The 23,309-nt window shown below is 50.1% G+C and overlaps 1 protein-coding gene across 1 annotated transcript in view; it reads right to left on the reverse strand.

Annotated features, from left to right (window-relative positions):
- The window catches only part of LOC144730692 (BLOC-2 complex member HPS3-like), a 61,284-nt gene that overhangs the window by 4,879 nt on the left and 33,096 nt on the right, over positions 1-23,309 (reverse strand). The window contains 1 exon segment of the mRNA XM_078611381.1: positions 17,866-17,979. Within this exon segment, the coding sequence (XP_078467507.1) occupies positions 17,866-17,979 (114 nt within the window).

Consider the following 23,309-nt stretch of genomic DNA (forward strand, 5'->3'; position numbering starts at 1 on the left):
TTCGCTGGCGAATACAACCAGCTTCATCAGGCCATCGCCAGAAATCCGTGTTTACGCCCTTGAAATTTCAATGAGACGTTTGGTCTCAATGAACCCGAGTCCGGCTGTAAATAACAACAATAACCTTCCCCAGGAAAGTCTCACGGCGGCAGGAATTGTTTACCGGAGGGACCCGCCACAATGGGGTGATTGGCGAAGTCCACGAGCGTGTGTTCGGCATCTGCGTGGGAGGAAACTGGAATGCCCAGAGAAAATCCACCAGGCAGACCAGCAGCTAAGGGCTCAAAAGATTTGCACAGATGGATTGAGGAATACTTCGCCGTATTGCCTATTCCTGTCCAGGTCTCAGCCCGAGCCCACAGACTGTTATCCCCAGGCAGTCTGCCATCCAATTATTACTCCTGTGTAACATTTACTCCGTCGGGTTTAATCAACAAAGTGATTCAGTGGAAAATTAATGCCAACCATGACGCATATGAATATAGAAACACACACACACACACACGTCTAAATTGTAATTAGCTACCGTACAGTGATGGAAGTGTAGCATGTAAAGCATGATACACATGCCGTCATGACAATGTAAACGTTAAAACTCGCTACGGCATGCCGATCTCATCCTGGCTCCGTGGGCATGGCAAATGCAGTGGTGGCGGTGATGTCATCGCGCACACGTCTGCGCGATGACATCACGCAGACGTGAACTGAAGAAGCTCCCGGCGCGTGGAGCGAAACGTCGGACATCGTGCCGAACAACGCACGGTACAACCCCGACAGCGCGTTGGGAGGAACTGGGCTTTGATGGGATGCACCGGTGCCACGATTCCTCACCCCCAGCATGCCCCGTCACTTCCACTGCTGCCTACGTCAGCTTCAAGCCGTGATCTTTGACACGCGGCCCCCGCACCCTCCTCACTACCGCTAAGGAGGCACGCACTTGTAATTAGCTACGGCAGGGGACGTCGGGCCCCTCCCTCCCTCTCTCCGTCACTACCCACACCACCCCAACATGTCAATAGGCTACCTGCCCACATAGACATGGCACCAACTCATAAAGCCGGGCACAGCCAATTAGGAAGCAAAGTTTCAAAGCTGGCTGTAACCTTGTACTCGCCAAAGAGGTGGCTTTTCTTCTAAGCCTTGGAATGTGCTCTAATAACTTTGTCGAGTGACAGCTTCTAGCGTGTCCCATCAGCCTCCTATTTGCTGGCCAGCAAAGGTGGGGGAGGGAGGGGGGGGGGCAATGGACCCGGGGGCGCGCCCCCATCGGCTCTGTCTGACGCGAGGCACGATGCTCGACGGAGCCGGACGTGCCCCGGCGACGAAGCTCCCGCGCTGCGGATGAACGAACGACGGAGCGGAGAGCGACGACCGCGGCGACGGCGGGTTTATTGGCCGAGGCCGTTTCGCGGAGGAGGTCTTCGCGCCCCGGTTCGTTTAATGCAGCGGTGCGATTATCGACCCGCTCGATCGGCAAACGCCGCTGATTAATTAGCGGCCAGAAATACATTTTAAGCAACAACAAAAAACCAAATACGTTCGTCAATAAAACTGTGACACTGTGGCCCTGAAGAATATTTTTTTTCAAATAAAATAGGTGACATTTTGGCCAATGGCTCTTCTCTATTGCACATAATAAATTAACAAGGTTACAATCGACCTTGTATATCTCTTTTTGTTATTCTGCCACATAAATCGCTTAAGAAAGTAAATGTGAAAGTCTCAACTTTTCAGGGCATTCTACACACACACTTTGTGCCATCCAGACCTAGAATTTGAAACTGCCCTAACCCTTTGAGTGTCAGGCACCAGTGACATGACAGATTAATGCCTTTGCGCTACAAACGGTAACCTCGGCTCTGCAACAACGCTACAGCGTTCTGGTTGGGATTCGTTGCAAGGGCTACGATCGTAATGTCTACAACGAAGCAATAATTTACTCGTGTTTCTTGCAAATGCGACTGATATTTGCAACAATATGGATACAATTACGAACTTTAAAATACATCTTTCTTGTGAAAATAGTTAACTGCTTTTACAGTTGAAAACAATGAATAAAGCTATATGTGACAGCATAGATATGTTAAAGAATTACATCGCCTTCCGCAACGCATAAAACAATAACATCATGTAAAATTGCATTCCGATAAAGTATCAAAACTCATTTGAAGAGCGCCAAAATTAGTTTGATTTTCTGCGACGATAAACATAATAATGATGGGATTTCTATTTTAAAATGCCAACATTATAATGAAGCATCCCACCGAGCAGAGTAATTAACGGCAGAGATGAAGATTCCGCTCTAAGTGGAATCGGACGACAATGCCACAACGAGACAAAAAAGTCTCGTCTCGAATCGGCAGCCAGCGTCGTCAGTTTAAGTCTGTGGTCCATGCGCCACGGGCGCATCGCTATTTCTCAGCGTCCCATGTGGTCCCGACTGCGGTAGGTAAGCTCTGTGCGCGCCATCCCGTCCCGATAACGCGTTGCTTTCATCGCGTGCGCCTTCAAACGACGGACGGACGGGGGGGGGGGGCACAACAAGCCCAAGAAGGCTCGGGCCGGGGACACGCGCTCTGCACACGCGGCGTGCACACGCACGAAACATGTAGACGCACACGTGTACGCACGCACACACACACAGTATTAACCGGTTTCCCTTAACGACACGGGAATACTTTAATCGGTTCGTCAAAGTCAATCCGGCCCAGTGGCTCAGCGGGAGAGAGCGAGTGGCTCGCAATCGGAAGGTCGCGGAGTTCAAATTCAGGTTGGGAGTCGACTTTGCCCATCATCCCTCCCGGGGGGGGGGTCTCTAAAATAGGTACCACTATGGAGAAGTCAACAGTGGTTGTCCCCCTAAGGAGAGACCCACCCAGGAGAGGAGCACGAGTCCTTCAATGCAGGGAATGACTCGCACGCGGACAAAGAACGGCACTCGTCGCCGCCGGGAGCTCGAAGCCGGGGTGTGAACATTCCACGTTCCCATGGTAAGGATCGGCATGTGGACGTCCACGACAGTGCCGTGGCTATTGAGCGAGTGTCCATGCGGTGCAATTGGGGCGCCGCGGTGACGAGATGTTAACTACCTCGCCTGGTACGCAAGAGGTCGTGGGTTTGATCCCTACAACTGTATATTAGGAGTTTGAATGTCCCTCTATCTCTCCCGGTGGTCACAATGATCTTTCTCCGGGTCCTCCAGTCCCCCCCCCCCCCCACACATTTAGAATCAACGTGCGTTTACAGTATTTGGCTGCAATAAATTTCCACGTGATGATAAGCCACTTCCGTTGGGCTATCATTTGTGGCGAGGTTCGCTTCTGCAAAGAGCAACGTAGCTTCGTGGGCCTCACCTGGGCGACGAGGAGGTGGGAAACTCGACAGGGTGGACACGGGGGGGGGCTCGCGGGGGAGAGAGTCGTTTGATCATACCTCACCAATTTGTTCTGTATGGCTTGTCTAAGGCAGGAAAGCTCAGACGTGTGGGAGCATAGAAGTACAGCACAACGGTGGATGTTGCCGTTGCTCGTCCACGAAACTACGCAGCCTATAACACCCCTTAGGCATGGCGGTCGACCATCCAAGCACATACACGTGGGCTTGCTTTGGTCATTTTTACGTTACGAGATCGTGACAGATGGAGAGCTTGGGGAGGCGTTCACCTAGCAGTGGATAGATCATGGCTAACGATGATGACGAAACACTTTTTAACACTAACAGATCTTTCACGCCAGACCGACCGCATGCCACAAAGGAGATGTGCATGCGGAGCAAAGCAACCGCGTGTGTACGTTAGCATTGGCAGTGTAAACTGCACACAATCTTACGGAGAATTTACCATATAAAGTGTTTCATTACCACCATACAATATATATGCGACGGTATGCGGTGTAGATTTGAATGAATAATATATGACGGTAAAATCTGCCCACTTGCACTCGCACTTGCGTTAAACTTATTCCTGATAATCCATTTCTCCTACCTGCAGGAAACCACCCAACGCCTCAGTACAGCGATCATTTTAACATGAATAAGATATGAACGACCACCACCACCACTACCACAACACCTCAAATCATTTTGTTCGCAGGGTGGTACGTTACACGTGAGCATCCGCCCCAATGTCCGATTAACCATTTCACGGGTACCCAGTGAAATGTCCCAACGTTGGGCCGTCGTTAGGACGTGGCCGGAAGTCTTGGGCCAACATTCAATGTTTACTGGGCAGATCTGGTGGGCGTTTGATTCGCCTAAACCAAAAAAAAATCTGGAGTTCATTTTAGAAAATTATATTTCAGATGATAACCATGATTTTATACCCTTGTTGGCATTTACCATAAACTATGAACATTATAAATGCTTTCCCCATGGTAAAACATCCGAATAAAAATTCTGATTTATGGGGAATTGCGGCAAGAAAATAACCGCTTGCGACTATTGAACAAAATCTGCCAGCTTTGATAATCACTCTCAAATTATTACACGATTCGGTAAAGAGACATAGCAACTTTACCCCCAACTGTGAGATTCCGATTGTCTGTGAAACTACGTGCCTTCGTGACAGCCTTGCGCTTCACGACTAGGCACAAATACCAAATAATCAAATGGTAAATTCCAACAAATTAACAATCTGAATTCGCGCAATAATTTGCCTAACGAAACGCTGCAGTCAGTTTATACCGCATACTTCATTCTACCGCGAGTGAGCGTGTTTGAGTGTGCGTGTGCGTGTGCGGTCGGGCGTGGTGCTGACCACCCACCCACCCCCGTCATGTGCCGTGCCGGCCTTCATAGGTGCTGCTACTCGCCAACAGCACTTGCCGCGCGGTCCGTCAAAGGCTACACGGGAGATCTTTGTTCTCCTTGTTTGCGTAAAAAGAGAGGAGAGGGCAGCGAAGTGAAATGCGCTCATCATGGGACCTCCTTTGCCAGTACCAAAATATACCAATAGGGGTTTTCCCCTTTTTTCTGGCAACAAAACTGACACCTTTTGCAAGGAATCATGTCTACATTAACCGCAATACTTGCAGTCAAATGCAAACAAAAACACAATACTCTGGTAATTTATGCATTGTCTTTAAAACTGATTGGTCCACACCAGAGACAGCTTTCTCTGGTGTGGACCAATCAGTTTCAAAGACAATGCATAAATTACCAGAGTATTGTGTTTTTGTTTGCATTTGACTGCAAGTATTGCGGTTAATGTAGACATGATTCCTTGCAAAAGGTGTCAGTTTTGTTGCCAGAAAAAAGGGGAAAACCCCTATTGGTATGAAATGCGCTCGTTGGCTTTTCCTCGGCCGTCAAATCGCGGCCAGCCTCTTCCCCCACGTCTCACAGCGCCCAAGGTAGAGACGGTTAATAGTCAAAAGTGCCCTCCCGGTACAGCGCCAATGGCCAGCCAAGTTGGGTCGGAATAATGGCTCTCTTGTCTCCACGCCCCGGGGCTATAAAGGCAATTTTGCGTCTGCGTTTATAAATAAGCAGCGCGCCACGTGCGACACCGCTGTCGGGAAAGGAGAAAGAGAGAGAAAAAAAATCCGGCTCCGCTCTTTGTTTTCCGATCATATACAATCACGCTTTATAAAACCCAAACAGCGCCGCGTGCGTGCGTGTGTGTGTGTGTGCGTGGACCCACGCAACACGGCGCTGCAGCATTAGAGGCGAGAACCAACGCGCGTCTCTCTTGCGGAGAGGGGGGGGGCAAGTCATTTCCAACGGAGACCCCAGGAACAACGTGGACATTACACATTCCTGGGGCGGGGACTGATCTTTCTACGATTTCAGAAAATGTGTGAAAACAAAATCTCTCCACGACCCAGGGCGCTCCAGCATGTCAAAGCACCAAACAAGTGCACGTCAATCATTCGAAGGACCAATTGTAACTTCTTATTTTTTTTATTTGTTAGCCTCGGGGACCCCCCCCCCCCCGCCGGTGGCAACTCCACCTGTGCGGAACGAAGTTGATGCGAGCCCAATCGTGGGCTTTGGTGTGCCAGTGTGGGGGCGATGTTGCTCTTGGTTATGCCAAGAAGGCGATTTATTTTATCTTAAACTTGCCATGGCTCGCGATCTAACGAGGAAAGCAGGTTTATTCATCCGAGAAAGCTTCACCAAGTGTCAAGACTTATTTTCGGCAAGGCGTCACACATTGGGATGTTCGGCCAGTTCCTTGTTAACCCTTTCACGTTCCGATGACGTACGTGTGCACATGTGTACGTATGTGTAACGTCATCAGTTTTTTTCGGATTCCGTTTTGATGACGTACGTGTCCATTCTGCTAACGTACGTGTAAGTATGTGTACGTCATCGGAACTGAACCGGGAGAAAAACTAAAATAACTATCGGGACAGAGGCTCCCGCAAGGCCATGCGGGAGGGCTTGTGGGACAGTTTGGCTCCAGCGATCAGTGCGGTCATATCGCTACAGTTCTTTGCGGTAAGTCCAATACAATTTTTTTTTTTTAAACAACGGCGCTACGCCTCTCTAAATTAAATTAACGCGAACCGCTCATGCGTTCCGAGATTAGGTGTGACGAACGGGACACCCGCTACCCTGCAACTTGCAGTACGTCTCGGAACTGGAAAGGGTTAAGAGAGATGTGTCGCAGCATTAACGTCTCCATTAATGTCCACGAAACGAAAAGAGAGGAAGAAAAACAATCCCACGTGCCCCCCCCCCCCCCCTTTGCAATTCACTGCGTGAAGTTCGCTCAGATTAAATATCACACATACTTCCAGGGGCCCCTCTTTGTCAAGTGTGCTATTTAAAAAAAAACACTCCTTAAAGGGCTGCACAAGTTGTGCCATCTTGGGTGTTTTCACGCTCGGGGCTCATGGGAGACGGGGGGGGGGGGAATGTCGAAACGAGAGGAATTATTTTGTAACCGCTCCTGCGCACGGAGCATCTTCTATGCGGAGTGTTCCTACCGAACGTTTTGAAGCGCGTTCACATCATCCCATACGCGCACCTCGCAAGATTGACACTGTACAATATCGCCATGCTCACTGCGATACTTTTCAATATCTTTTTATGCTTCCATTTTCGTATTTGCCACTCACAGCAACAAGGTTAGCGGTGTGGTCAACACCGTGTCTAATGTTTGACCACGCTTGATTCAAGGGACTTATTTTAGGCTGCGTCAACCTAGGAGATCTAAAAAGGTATATGGGGGGTGGTGGTGCCGTTGTTGGCACATTGCACTGGGAAGCTGGTGACCCCAACTTCGATTTCAGACGGTGGCTACAATTGGACCTGGGCCATCCTCCCCTTCAACAATCCGCACTGACCCACATGATGAAGGACGGTCCAACTCCCTTACGACCAACACGAGTTTGGGGAAGCCTTCATCCAGCAGTGGATTACGGTGATATTTTAGTTTACCTTCCGGAAGCCCAAGTCCGGTTAAGATGTAAGTTACCTACAATCCACGTGACCAGGAGATGAACCAGACTCATTCGGGGTTCATAGAACCGTGACCACGATGCCACCACTCCCTATGAAAATGTAAACCAGAGAGTATGTGCACACTAATACACATACATCATTTGGTAAAAAAAATACGAGCGCATGTCAAAAGAATACTACCACATCTTAAAAAAAGGTGTATTTATGTCAGGCATTGTTACACACAACGCGGTGTTTTGGGGCGGTAGCGTTTGTGGATCATGCAGACATCATCCAGTACACGAGACTCACAATCCGCAGGGCAATGAGTTGTCCAGTAGGGGGCCTGCACAGCGAGTCGGTTTATGACCTTCTTATTTGTATTTAATTTGAAGCGAAGTCTCCTCCAACGGTGTGTGAGAGTTGTCACGAGGAGGTTACTCCCGTTTCCCCTTGCGCATGAACACAACACTGAACACAAGCACACACCGCCCAAAACATCCGGACGCAAAACCTTCTTGGTTAAAACATATATATAATAGGAGTTTTGATACCCCAAGAGAGGCCAAGTTGGTTACACAAAGGGGACTATTTATTTATATTTTATTTGCGCTGGCACAGCGAGTGGAGCAGGGCAGCGGCGGCGGTGGTGGTGAGATGGCTGGCACGCTACGCCAGTCGGGCGGCAGCCAAATCGGGCGCATGCGCGCGCCTATAACACGCTTCCCCCTGCACCACCGTCCTGGCACCGAAATCCCATAAACGTGAAACTCGCAAATTAAATGCAGATTCAAGCTGTGTTCCACACAACGAGCAAGATGGTGCTCTCTCTCTCACACACAGAGGCAAAAAAAAATCGGGAGCGGGATAAAAAAAAACCCTATAAATATATTTATTTATATATATCTCAATGCCACTACCGCTGTGAATGCCAGCAGTCATGCTCATGACTGGCTTTTTGTAAAATATATTATTGTACAACCCGGCCACTCCCATTCTCTTGACCCCATTTCCTCCGCCGGTGTGGATTTACAGCCTTAAGAGCCGTGAAAGGCTGCCCCGGGGCCTGCATGCATGCGAGGAGCTCATAAAAATGCAAACATGCCCAATGCATTGGTTAAATGCATTCACCCTTTGAGACATCAACTCGAATAACAGTAAATCTCTTATTTTTCGATGCTGCCCCCCCCCCACCTCCACACCGCTCCGGTTGTTATTGTGTATGCATAGCTTAATCTTCGACCCGGCTCCATTTTAAATATCACTATTTTATGTGAGAATTAACCGTCGCGAGTTTGTGAGCCTGTGCAAAACCAAATTGCTCGGTCGTACGCTTTGTTTTAATTCCACTTCGTCATTTTGCGACGTCGTATGTCGTTAATGTTTCGTAAATTAAATGTAAAGGCGTTGTTGTTGTTATTATTATTGAAGCTACACTCTACGCGGTGGCGTTGTTGCCATTATGAATCACTCTGCTCGGTTCAAGAGTAGGAATTATAACATAACGATAACATAACGTGCTAAACAGGTGACAGTGTCCGAAGCAGTGTGCCACTCGCGATGTGCACGTTGTTTAGTGTCGAGATTTTGTGTTGCGTCAGAGAAACCGTGGGGCTTTTACCGTACTGCACCATGAACCTGGTGAGCCGAGTTATAGTCCCGGACTCGGCAACCTGTGGTGGCGGAGTTACGTCTAAAAACCTGTCCCTTGGGCTTGACACCATGTCACCGACTCGTACCGATCGGCGCGTGGTGAGGTGTGGTCAAGTAACCATCACGACCGACACGCAGTCTTAGACTGTCATCCAGCAGTGGATTGACAAAGGGCTGTACGGACAATAGGAGTAAAACACACGAGTAAATTGTCGAGGTATGTGTGCACCCATGATAAACGCAATAACAGCCTCATTTTAATTGCACCCACTATGAGGAAGTTATTAACTGTGGTTGTTACAATGGTTTACCGGATGCTGCCATGGAAACGTGGAATTGCCGCGCTAGAGCTGACAACGCAAACAGCAGTCATTCGGGGTTGTGTGGGTTATATATGGATTCGGAATGCGAAGCAAATTCTTGGATTCATCAGAAAATAAAAAAAAATCTCACCGTTTCTTTCGGAAATGCCATGATGACGTTAATGGATAATGATAACAATACAACTGGACCTGTGAAAGTTTAAGGAAATAATTTGGCGATGCTCCTGCTGCTGCTGCATTGGTGCACAAGCACGAACAACAACAAAGCTCACATCCGTCAATCCCCACCTGTGTGGCCTTGAAAGGAATAACACACAACAGGAATAACACAACAGGCGACGTTTCAGGCTTTGGCCCTTCTTCATTGTGCTATGAAGAGGGGTCAATGCCCGAAACGTCACCTATTATGTTTTTTTCATTATCGTTACTACGAAATGTATCTTTATTTTTTTATTTTAAGGCCACGGTGTTATTGACAAATGTCGTGTGTGTATGTGGTCTACTGTAAGTTGTTTTATTGCCAGAGAAGCATAATAAGCTGCCCTATTAATTTGTATAAATGCAAAAACTGACGTTGACTTTAAGCGGAGTTTTGGGTCCAGCGTCCCCTTCTCCGCGTTTTTTTACGCATCGGGTACAAATTTCAGCGCTCCAAAATGAGAGGATTCAGGATATGAAAACCGCCGCTGAAGTGGAGGCATTTTTGGGGGTAGAAGTATGAAAATAAACCGAAAAAGAACGAATCTCAAAGTAGGCCAGACAGATTGATGAGATTGTCTGCCCCTGGAATAGATTTGTTAAATAGAGCAAGTGATATTTTTTTTTCTGTGATGTAATGTTCAACATTCCAACGAGGTTGCAATTAGGGGGCTGGAGAGATAATGCCAAGATTAGAATCGCCTCCCTTGCCCGTGTTAGAAGGGACCCCCCCCCCAAATAATCTTCCTGCTGGAGAATATCTCCGGCATCGACGCCGTGCCGTGGCAGTTTCCCCAAAGGCCGCCCCCCCCTTTCCCTGCATTAATTATACAAAAGTCGCAACCCCATGCGAATCTCGGTGTTGTTACAGCAATTTGCGAGTGTATTTATGGCAAACCACAAGCACCCCAAGCAATGCATTCATTATAAGCCGCTCTAACAGTTTGGCCCCCAGAGAACACGGGAGATTAAATGCAGTATGTTTTTCTGCGATTAGTTTGTGACAACCGTATTTAATTTTGGAGCAGGCGGGGGAGAGAGAGAGTGTGTGTATGTGTGTGCTTTTGGCTTAAAAGGTAATGGCTTTGCGCAGAGCTAGGCAATGCCTACCTTTGACGTATTCATTTTTCACCGCGTTTTATTTAACACGCTCTCTCCGCATTACTTTTTTTTTTTCCCACGTCGGGTTTGCAGACGTTTTCTCCCTCCAGTAAAAGACGGCCTATTAAGTTAAAATAAGAATAAAAATCCGTTCATTATTCACGCGAAATGTCGTGGAATTATTTTCCGTGAATGAAAAGTTTTTGGAGGTAAATGTTGAGGCACAAACGTCCTCGCAAAGAAATGTGTTCATCACTTCCCTGGGAGTTAACGGCTGTAAAGGTCAAAAAAGGCAGAGAAACCTGGGCCTATCAACTGGTGTGGGGTCCGTGGCATAATGCTACAGTGGTTAAACGTTTTAATTGTATAAATATATAATCATAAATGTATGTGCTTCTGATTTTCTGGTTGATCCCCCCCCCCCCCCAAACTAAAAAAGAAAAAAAAACTTGGTCAAGATGCGACGGTAATTTTTTTTGCAGATTGATCTGAAAGTATGACGTCACTTTCCCAGCCAATAGCGGTGTCAGGTGGCGTTGAATGACGTCACTTTTGTAAGCACGCAGACAAATTAAATAATTACGCAATTAAGATCACCCGAAAATGTGAAAACACATCTTAAACCGTCCTTAAAATCCAAAATGGTTTAATCAGAAACTCATCCCTACTATTAATATATACATAGCTTTAACAGACTGTAGGGACGAGTGCTGTTAGCGAGCACCTATGAAGGCCGGCATGGCACACGGAGGGGATGGGTGGCCAGCACCACACCTGGTTTCCCCAGCGGGGATGTTACACATTGCACCACGTACTCATTTCAGGCCGAGTCGACTTAGGGGAGGCCCAGCGCGCTGACCGCTACACTGCCGCTACACTACAGCTACACATGTGCACACACACAGACACACACACAGACATGGACAGACACGCACACAGACACACACACAGACACGCACAGACACGCCGTATTGGTGGCCTGGTAGGCATCGTCGGTCTCAGAGTCGGCCGGCCGAGGTCACCGGCCGAGGGGCCCCGACTCCACTCCCACCGCGGTGTTCACGACGGCACGGCAGTGGCGGCACGATCGCTGCAACGGTGACCGCGGTTCAGCACGCCAAACGCCGTGTCCTATTGTGTCCTTACGTTGGTTTTTCGAGACGGCGCCTCGTCAGCCGGGATGAGGGTTTTCCAATAACCTTGGCTACTCGAGGCTTTGTCGCCAAAATTGGCGGTGATGCGAAGGAAAGCGTAAACCCTAATGAGGCTTGAGGCTTGGGAAAATGTTTACCCACGAGATTGCCGTTCGTCATTTATTTACCCAAGAAAGCCTCCAGGAGTATTACGGCTCTCTCCAGTCGAGTTCGGCATCGCGATAATGAATGAATATTTTCACGTGGGAGGAAACTGAAGTTCCAGTCGAAAACTGTGCGCACTGCTATGCGATAACAGCTACCATCTGCAGAGGCAGGTCAGGAATCCCTATTTGCTGTACTGCCACATTGCGGCCAGCCCCACAGCGTACAATGACGTCTGTGCTGGTAGCCATGCGGGCATCATCAACTCACTACATCTGAGAAGCCCGTTTAATCACAGACAGCTGAAACCTGGGTTCGAACCCAGGTTTCCCAGTGGCGCTGGCTCAGGGGTTTCAAACGCCACGCTACCGGGCTACCGCTCGTCTAAAACGCTGACCTAAAAATGTTCTAACCATTGGATTCAACCAAATATTGAATTATGCCAAACTGGTAGCAAGATATATGAATGAGCAAACATCTCCCCACACGTAAAAAATTCCATGATCATCATCAAAAAAATAATTCGTACAAAAATCCACCGCTTTGTGAATTTGACACAGCTTATCCTCTCGAGCAAGCCCCATCCTAATTGAGCTCTCGGCCTCTTTGTTTTGTCTGGGCTGAGTGGAGACACAACTTGGGTCTCATATCCCACACAGCCTCAATCACCCCCGTGTCACCTCCCCGGGGAGTGTGCGCTGGAGAGCGAAGTGTTTTTTGCGCACCGCAACGCGGCCCCCGCCAGCTGTCTGCCCCCCGTTCCCATCGCCCGACCCGGCCACGAATGCCCCCGATGAGCACTTATCAGCGCAAGTGTTGATTTACTCTGCGGATGATGATGATGGACTACGCTGCGTGGTCACGACGACTCTGCCACTCCTCGGCGATGGAATGAAACGATTCTGGGGTTACGATCCGATCGAAAGAAATCGATCCTTCTCTTTTTTTTGGTGCCTAATTTTTACCATCTGTCCCAGGCTCTCTCGGCGTGTTTTCGGGTCGTGCCGCGCGTTTTCCAGCACAGCGTCCGGACTTCGCTGCGCGGGCCTACTTCGGCGATCAGAATTTTGAACCGACGAAGCTCCCAGCACGGTGGGCGCGAAACGTCGGACATCATGCCGCCCGACAGCACGCGGCGACGACCCGAGAACTCGTCCGCGGGCTCCACAGCGCCACCCCAAAAACCTTGACAGTCGTGTGTCGACCATCGCCCACTTCTTTCCTCCCTCCACATTCGCGTCACGTTTGTAGAATTCTGTTCGATCCGTTTGCAATAGGTCAGTCGCCTCCACGGAATGCGTCTTCTTCTTCTGCTGCTTTGGTGCTCTGCACTTGCAGAAGGTCCCAGAGCTTCCACTTTCTCCATCCTCCCCCCTGTTCTCTGCCCTTCCTCTTCATTCCCAAAAACGACTCTTTTCCTCCGGCTCCTCCAGCATCCGAGACTTGTTGTTACGTATATCGCGCACGCTGGCGGCTCTCAAATGCGGGCCGTGACACCAGCGCGTGGGAGTTTTACACGTCGTGGTTCCCTGCACGGGGGAGGATTCCTACAAAGCTCTCGTGAACAATTCGGTGCCAGTGGCCACCAAGATGGCCACGATTAAACCAAGTATATGGACCGCCAGCAGTTGGTACACACAAACCGTGTAAACACACAAGCAACTCAAGCGCGACATTACACGCAGAGCGCCATACACTGAGTGCCTTTGGAATTCTTAACAAGGAAACTCGCGTTCGTCAGTCACACCGTGGCTTTAAGAGGGACAAAATATAAATAGTTAACGTTTCTGGCAATGGCCCTTCTTCACGGAATGTAAATTATGAAGCCAGAGAGAGACAACAGAGTGGATAATACGAGTTGATGAGAGCTGAATTTCCAAAAGACTTTTCCGACAACCAGTTTGTTTTACTGGCATTATGTTTCTGCGTTATTATCCGCCGAGGCTCATTGAGCCAGGCGAAGGCATGTTTGCACCTTCAGGATTCACAGGCTTCAATGTTATTGTCCAAGGTTCGGACACTTTGTTTCGGCGGGAAGATCCCCGCTGCGCCACGGAGCTTTTTTTTGTTCCCAGGTGTCCAGAGTCCAGGCTGGTCGGCATTGGCGGATATCACGTTCTCTCCCAAGGCTCCTCCGAGTCAAACCAAGGGACCGTTTGAGATTCTCTCACTTCGCCGATGCGCTTCGAGGCTCAGACCTCCAATTAAGGCGCCGCTAAGATTCTCAGGCTTCCGTTGCCGTTTGCAAAGGGCTCGCAGAGGCAAACGAAGGCATCTGTAAGATTCTCGGGATATGACGCTAATGCCTCGGGAAAGATGTTATCGAGGAGCAGCGTGCGGTCGTGGGAAGCTGGCTTCGCCGTGCCTTCAGATTTCTCCGGAAAAAAAAAACACAACAAAAAAAATGCACGTTTCCTTAAACTGGCCGCACGCATTTCGCTTGCGGCTGCTTCTGTATCCGAGCAATGTATGTATGGATGTATGTATGGATGTAGAACTTCTTTCGCACCGTACGTAGCCAACCATGCCAATTGGGGGGCGAGGAATCTCCGTGAACTTGTACGGAAGGGGCTCGCACACGGCCAAGGTCTCGCTACGGCAAAACGGGTGCAGTCGGGGACGTCAATCTAACGCGAGAAAGTCGAAGGGGGGGGGGGGGTTGGTTAAGGAATGAAAGGGACAAAGAAGTCAAGAAAGAAAGATAAGGAGAGGGGGGGGGGGTCACGCCGATGAGGATGCTGCTGTTAAAGGAAAATGAAAGCAAGTGGAAATGAGGCAAGACGCCATCACAAGAACACATGACTTGAGATGAGAGACAAAACGAACTACGGGGGGGGGGGGTGGAGACTGAGAGAGGGGAGTAGGATCAGAGGCAGTCGGTGGAAGAAGACGGCAGCAGTGAGAAGAAACCACGACGCTCGGGAGGTCACAACGCAGACGGCAGGTCACGACCTGGTCAGGGGGCGGCCACGGATGGGACAGGAGCAGCTGAGGAAAGGAAGGAGACGAAGAAAATGGGGGAAGAGGCCTTTGCCGTGCAGTGGGAAGTTACCGGTTAACAACGACGACGACGACAACAACAACCCCATCCACGCATCTACTTGAAAAGATTCACGAAGGACAAATGAAGCAAGTGCCATTCTGACCGTGTTGGCTCACGCATCGTGATGTCTCAATGAGGGTCATTATGTCGATGCCCATCAAAGAAATTGCCAAACATCCCGATGCAGGACCCCCTCCCTCCTTAAAACGAGCCCCGCGCCTCGGGCGAGGTGTTCCAAGCGAGTGTGGACGATTACAACTCTCATTTCATTGTTGGACATGTGGAAGGAATTGAACTCAGGGGAACTCCTACTACCTTCAAAGAAAGACCTCGCCCACCTCGGCTAATTTGTGTACAGGGTGGGTTTGTCAAGCCAGGCTCAAAGATCGAGCAAACGTGACCCCCCTCCGTCGGCTTGACACGACTGTACGCTTATATATATACACACACACACACAAAAAAACCCGAACAAATTTACTAGTTGCCACACACGGCTCAAAGTATAGACCGACCCTTACGTAGCGCGGCTAGAATGCAACAGACTTGAAAGAACGACGCACAGTACACGATGCCACATTCAAGTTGCTTTGTTTCACAGAGCCTCACGCTGCTGATGAGACCCAGAAGGTGGAAACCGGTTGAGAGTAACGCTTGCGTCTAACGGATAACACCGGTCTGGAAAAAACGACGAGCCGACGGACTGGAACACGATTCGATTTGTACGTCTATGAAGAGTAGTCGGCTTTGCTTCTATGAAAATAACAGAAGGAAATGTTCGTGAGGGCAAAGCGTGATGGGTATAGAACACATCATCTGGTAGTGATGCTGCTGCGTTGGCAGTGGGGCACAACTCACAACAACAGAAACCTTGACACGCTCGCCAATCACACCGTGGCATTAAAATTATAAAACAAAATTAGGCAACGTTTTGGGCAAACGGCCTGCTGGGTCTGGGTGTACTTTTTGTAACTTTAGCGCCCCCAAGCGGTACCGCACGCACGCACCGCGAGGTGGGGGCAGCATACGCACAGCGACACAGTCACGTGACTACGAATAATGGCCTCCATACGCCAGTCTGAAGCTCGTGAGCACCGTTGGCTCACGTACGGTACGCGCGAATGAAGTTCAACATACGTGCTCACATTTAACGGTCCATACGGTGTCTCTAACTTTCGTATGTAATCTCTTGATCCGGCTTTCCACGCACATTGCAGTCATTGTAACAAATCAATGTAAGAGCCCTGCAGGAAGATCATATGTGAATTTATGGAAGTTATTTGTTTAAATAGCCTTCATCCATATTGGAATACGTTTCCCAGGCTGTATGAGAAGCATTGATAAGATTTGAAGTAAACAATTTTCCTTCTTTAGTTGTGTATTTGTTATATTTTTTTTATCGAGCGTTCTTAAATACATGTAATTTCTTGTTGGTATAGGGATAAGTCAAGAACTATCATATGTCTGTGCTCACTGGTTGCCCTGAGTGAACAGCGGTGGCCGCTATATCCTTGCCAAATCTTGGCCCAGCTTGGCTCAAAATCTGAATAAACAGAGCAAGCCGAGAAGTGACTCTCAAGATCAATACTTTTTTTGTAAGTCCCCTTCGCGTTCTTCAAAAACGCCTAAATAATTCAATCGATATCTCTGCCGGCGCAACACCGCCACGCTGAGCGTGGACAAAAAAGGTCGCTTAACAAGCAAAAAAAAAAACATTTAACGAGCTCATAACACCAAAAAAAATCACGACGTTGTGCGCACCACCCAGAGATTAGCAAGAGCTACTAACCGAGCGTTCAGCCACATCGCCAGCTCAGGGCAGGGGGGGCAGCTGGGGGGGCGGGGGGGATGGAAAAAGGGCATCAACGTTTTTCTGATCTTGTCGGACGGACCAACACGCATGGAAGGGAAAAAAAAGGAGAGCAAAGCATGGCTGTGAACTCTGCGCGTGTCATTTAGCGGAGTAATGAAGTCTCGTGCCCTCACATTCATCATGGTCAGAATCACCCGGTTTAAGAACGTGTCGTGGAGGGGGGAGGGGTGCGGGCGGGAGGTGGGGGGGGGGCTGAATTGGGGAGCTGAGACCCCCCGCCTCCCGCTCCACGTCCCAGTGGAGAACCGAGCGAGATCGGTGGGGTGGGGGGGAGGGGATGGGAAGAAGAAGCAGAAAAAAAACGCGAACTTGCTGGATGACAGCTCCATTATCAGCGACTCGGGGCTACCCAAGGGCCTGTAACCGTTGCTCGCAGCGCTAACCGTCACTTACTTACAACGGGGCCGAAAAGTCATCCCCTCCCAGCGCCACGGATCTGCCGTCACATCACCGTGCTCGTCAGGGAGCGGCTTGGGACCGTCCGACGTGCGGGGGGGGGGGGGAGAGGGGGGGGGCCCTGACAGGCGCGGGGAAGAGGAGCGGCAGATCGCTCTGACCGCTCTCCTTGCGCCAGTCCGCGATGGGCTCGGCCGGCAGCCGAGATCGTTGCCAATGGTCCAAAACGAGCGGTCGGTGGCAGCGGTGGTGGTGGTGCGATGCCACCGGCGGTGGAAGTTCCACATTGCTATGGCAGAAATAGGTTCGTCCGAAAGAAGTCCCGTTGTTGACCTTCCACTATGTTGTGCTCTTGGGAAATGACAATCGTGATGATGGGATAGATGATGTTGACAATAATGAAACTAACAATGATGATAATCATCATTGTAGGAGAGAGCGTGGTGCAGAGTAAAGTGACAAGAGAGGGGAGAAGTAGGAAAGTGTGTGGATGGGAATTGAGCGAGATGAGAGGGGAGGGGCAGGAGAGAGTGTGGAGGGGAGTTGAGCGAGATGAGAGGGGAGGGGCAGGAGAGTCTGGAGGGACATTGCTGGTACCTGCAGCTTCTCCAGGTGCTGGGTGCGTTGGTCGTCCATCTGCAGCCCTCCCTCCTTCATCACCAGCGCCACCCACGGGAACACCTTCCCAAAGTGAGCCTTCGAGAGCTCCCTCTGCAAAACAAAAAAAAACACGAGTCACTCGCAGGCGGGCGACTATAGTGTTGTGTTACTACTCGATGTTGACGAGACGCATCAGCAGCAAATGGTAGAAGAGGCCTGCGAAGGCCCTGGCATGGACTGCGGCACATGGCCCGGCGTGAGATATTTCCTCCCCTGGGCTGCGTCTTCCTCGAACATCACGACGCTTCACAACCGTCAAGGTGTCTCCGTGACGCCACCGCATCTCACGACGACGGACACACAAATTGCCAGCGGGCGTGTTTCTTTTACAGAGAGAGGTGGTCAGATATATCATGTGTGTGGAGGGGGGGAAAAAAGGTATTGTCCATAGAGGTTTATTTGGGTTAGATTGCGTAAATTTACAAATGTCGTTAAAACCCGCCACCACACGACACAGCCAACTAGTAAGGGTTGTCATGTAAACAGAAAATGTCGATTCGTCACTAGTACAGCACCACCGGTGTGTTGGAGAGCCAAGCCACGACATTTACAATCTGAATACGACGTTTCGCCAGCGATTACAACTAGCTTCATCAGGCGACAGCCAGATTTGTGTTAAAAAGGTATTGTCTTGAGCCGTTACTTAAACAGGGGGGGCCAGGGAGTCGATAACATGGATGGCTGGGGGAAGGGAGATGAAGGCGATGGAGGGGGGGCAGTAGCGAAGGTTGTCTCAGCACTTCAATAGAAACTCTCAGTCTGAGGCAGAGTGCACGTGGAGTGGAGTGCGTAGGGGAGAACAGATCGAGAGGGAGCGGTATAGGGCAGGGGTGAGGCCACGAACAAATCTTGAAGGTGAGCGAGTGCGATCTTGAAATGAATCTGGGATTGGATTGGCAACCAGTGGAGTGATTTGAGTTATTCAGACAGGACGAAAATATTTTTCTCATTAAAATTACCGTTCAAGTGCGCAACGAAATTTGATTAGCCCTGACCTTGTGTCTCCGTCTGGACAGTCCGTCTCCTATCCGAAGGCTTACACCCGTCCGCCTGTCCCGTCTCTCAGCGCCATTCCATCACGGTCGCGGTGTCACTCGACCGGGGTGGAATTAATGGTGAATGAGCGCGCGAGGAGGTGCGTGCAGGAGACGTGGAGACGTGGGCACGGAGACGTTGCCCTCGGGAGGTTACCGGTCGGGGGAGATTTACGAGGGCGGAAAACATAGGTGCACAAAGTGGCTCGAACGCCGTGCCAACGCGGTACCGTTCCCACATTCCTGTGCCCTACTGTGGTGAAATCCAAATAAAGTCCGCCAGACTCGATGGAAAAACTGGGTTTATCCCCGAATCGCAACATCCGAGGACGATTGCAAAAATCACCATTCAAGAGGATGCAGCCAAACGCGCGTGTTGAGAAGATGCCAGGTCCATGCTCATTCACATCAGCGGGCCTTTGTAACATCCCACTGCTGGATGAAGGACGAAACAGGCTCGTTGCTCGACCAGACTTCACCATGCTCGACCTCTCACCCAACTCTCTCACGTGCACCTTCTGCTTCACAGTGGACGTTCAAAGATCCCGTGACGTTATTTGAAAGAAGAGTAGGCCACGGCGTGCCGGGCGCCACGGTCCGCAAGTTGATAAATTACCAATTTACAGAGGTGGCAAAGACCACAACACGGCCCTCCCCCCATACTGGCAGCCCATACCCAGTGACTGGACATCGGTGAACTACTGGACATCCGTGAAAAAGCTTCATGGCACATCAAATTCCTCCAGTAGAAATAAATATTCTGATTCTGTCTGTGAAATACAGTGCACCTCGTGATTAGCCTTGTGTTGTTATCAGAGAGACGCGAATAGCAAACGTGCTAAATTATGATGATCAACACGGAACGCTTCCGAGAGCACGTCGACCGTGGAGATGGAGCGACGACGAGGGCAGGATGCGTGGCGGTGCGGTGGGGGGGGGGGGGGAGTCGCTGCATCGCAATGTCTGGAGTGGCCGCTGGCTTTGGATAGCCTGCATCTAGAAGCGGATTGATCGTGGCCAATGACGACGACGATGATGATGATTATTAACAAGCCGAGCGTGCGGATACGGTGGAGAAACGAGGGAGCGAGCGAGACCACGGGGGCGCCGTGTCGCTCGTAGCTCGCTGGGGCAAGGCTTTGTTGACAATTTAATTCCGCGACCCAAGCGCACCGAAGACCCTGCTGCACCAAAAAGGCACAGACAAAGAGGGACCGGCCAGTTGTGGGCTGGGAAGTAGGCGGCAGCGGCGGTGGGGTTGACTGTGGGGGTGGAGGGGAGACCGGGCCAAAAAAAACCAGGCAGAGTCCCACCACCCACTGTTGCCTCCATCATAAATCACCTTCCACACGGTAAGAGCGGCGACCGAGATGTTTTCAAAATTACGATGACCTCTGGGTCAGCCCGTAACTTTCCGCTAGTGCTACATTCGCCCTCGGGCATTACAAGAAAACGAGAAAAAGAATTCTCCTCCTCCCATTCTCTCTCTCTCTCTCCGCTCGGCTCACTTTCTAACCGTGATTTTTACCTGCAAGGAGTCATTTATCATTTTGTTTCGCGTCAGCTGTTGCGCGCGTAACGATTTTACCAACAACTTTCACTATTAGCGGAGGTGTAATAAGTTAAGCACTTTTCGTTTCTATCGCTGAGCGCCACTGTGGATTTTCTTTTTCTACCCCCCCCCCCCCTTTCTTAAAGCGAGGCCGGCACGCAGCGTATATTTTTTTCTGTCGGTTTGGAGAGTAACCGTTACACTCGGTAGAGCCGTGAGAGATGAACAGAAGGACCATTGTTCTTCCTCTCCACGTACAACGGAACATTATGAAATAGAACTCGATAGTGTTTATTATTTAATTTGGCGGCGCATGCAAGAATGCCCTTGACATTTAATGGCTTTTCCTGTGCAACTAGCTGGGTATTCCTCCTCCCCCGTACACAGCAGCAAACCTTCGACTCTGCTCCAAAGCGTTGTTCACTGACGCAGCCTGCCTCGTACCTGCACTCTGTGTAAAGAGTATCGTGTGGACTGCAAGCGCTCTTTGGTGAGCATCTGCTGCGGCCTTCATGGCAAACGAGAAGGCTGTCTTGGAGCCCCCACCATCGTACCATTCGGGATTACGTCTCCAGAGCGTTGACGTTAATTACATCACACCAGGTGCTCACTTAGGGCTGGGTCAACCTAGATGAGGCCCACAACAGGTTCGGGTGCCACTTTTCGTCGATTCTGCGCACGGCTAGGAATCGAACCCAAGCCGCTAGGATCGTCGCGCAGAGCGTGAACCGCTGCGCCGCCACTCCTCAAAAAGACAAAGATTCCCCGTATAGCCTCATGGGCTATACGTCTGGACCACCTTTGTCTCCCCAGTGCTGGTTATTTACACACTGCACCAGGTGCTCATTTAAGGCCTCGTAAACCAATGGTTCGCTCATAGCTTCAGATTTTTCACCATTTACGTGAGCTGGTAATCAAACTCAAGTCATCGCGTTCATGGAAATGGTACATCTGCTGGCATCTTAATGTGAATTCATAAAAACTGCACTCTCTCAAGATCATGTCTGCGCAGCTGCATTCACCACAATTTCCACCGCGACACACACACAAAGACAAGAATTCCGCGTATAGCTTAGCAGACTATTGGGGCAAGTGCTGTTCGCGAGCACCTATGAAGGCTAGCATGGCACACGAGGGGGGTAGGGTGACCCACCGCTACACCCGGCCATCTTTGTTTCCCCAGCAGCGATGTTTAAATGCACACTGCCCCAGGTGCTCATTTAAGGCTGTGTCGAACGAGAGGAGGCCCAGGACCGGTTCAAATATTCACCACTATTGAAAAATCGGTCGTGAGCGGGAATCGAACTCGGGTCGCCGGATTTGTAGCGCAGAGCGCGCGCGACCACTGCGCCACCGCTCCCCACGTGCGCAAACGCACGCACGCACGCACATTAGTCGCCCGGGGCAACTGGAGGCCAATTTCTTTCGCGAAAACAAACTCCTCAAAACAAGCAACTTAAAGCAATCACACAGCGGGCGGCAAGGGGAGATTTGTGGCTTCTGTGGCACGAGAAGGGGACCCCCCTCAGGACGTCCTTGAGGTTTCTTTTTTTTTTAGCAATTTTCTGGATGATGGGATCAGGTAATTAAAGCCCAGGCTCAATAGGAGGAAGGCGTTCCAATATAACCTGGCGACTGAGGTGGGTGGGTGGGGGGGGAGGGGAAATAAATAAATGCACGAGTACGGAAATGGTGCGGAGTTAAATGGCCAGGAGCAGTGGTGGGTCACGCATCATTACTCTCCTTTTGTTTTCAGGTTTTCTGCTCGTTGTTCGTTCCCGCATTTCCCCGGTTTTACAATGAGGGCGAGCGGGTGGGCGGGGGGACATTCTTACGACGGTGCCTAAAGGCTCGCTGCTGCTGCGATGGCGGCGGATGAGGCGGCACTTTATTTGGGATCAAAATCTGATTATTTATCCTGGAGAAAACAGATGAGCGGCGATGCTCAATTTTTGTTTCTTTCAGCATCCGGTGCTATTGGACGCGACTGCTGCCCAGTGCGTTGCTTTAAGATGAAAACAAAAAACCCGGCGGCACGTTTCCACAGCTCGCCCCTTTGCGAGGGAGTCCGCCGCGAGTAGCCCAGCCGCGTGAGGTTTCACGAAGATCGGCGGCGTTGCTCTCCGGGTTGTACCACGTGCGTTGTTGGGTGCCACATCCCAACTTGGACAAGCTTCCCCCCCACCCCCACACCTCGTGGTGCAAAACGAATCTATTCAAACTTATCTGAACTATTTTTTATTTTACAATGCAAGGCCCCCACTTGCGCTACGTAGCTCTTTATCATAAGCGACCTGGCTATCGCAAATGATATCACAAATGTTAGCCAGGTCAACGAAGTGGCTTTTCACGTGGACATTTATATCAGCCAAATACTCGAAACGGCAGTAGAACCGATTCTTAGCTCCCTGCCCTCAAGTTACCCACCCGCAATGACCAGCGTGGTGAAGTATGGTCAAGCAATCCCCCATGACTGACAGCACGGGGGTTCTCGATCCAGCAGTGGATTGGACACGGCTGGATATATTCTTACTATTAGGGCCATTATTGATTTGCTTCCCTCGTAAATACACTCCTGAACATGCATGTTCAAATGACACACGTGCACATCTAGTGTCCACGTGGATGATGACAGATCATACATGCGTCTGTGAAGTACAAGAAGGGATGGACCGCCTAAATTTGACGGATGCGAGTCCATAACCATTACATGATCATAGTTGCCAATTGTAATGTCCTTTAAACGTCCACGTTCGAATGACACCCACAACATCTCAATGACACAAATAAACTAT

The sequence above is a fragment of the Lampetra planeri genome, chromosome 36, assembly GCF_965212315.1.
Source record: "Lampetra planeri chromosome 36, kcLamPlan1.2.h2, whole genome shotgun sequence".
In the NCBI taxonomy this organism is placed as follows: domain Eukaryota; kingdom Metazoa; phylum Chordata; class Hyperoartia; order Petromyzontiformes; family Petromyzontidae; genus Lampetra; species Lampetra planeri.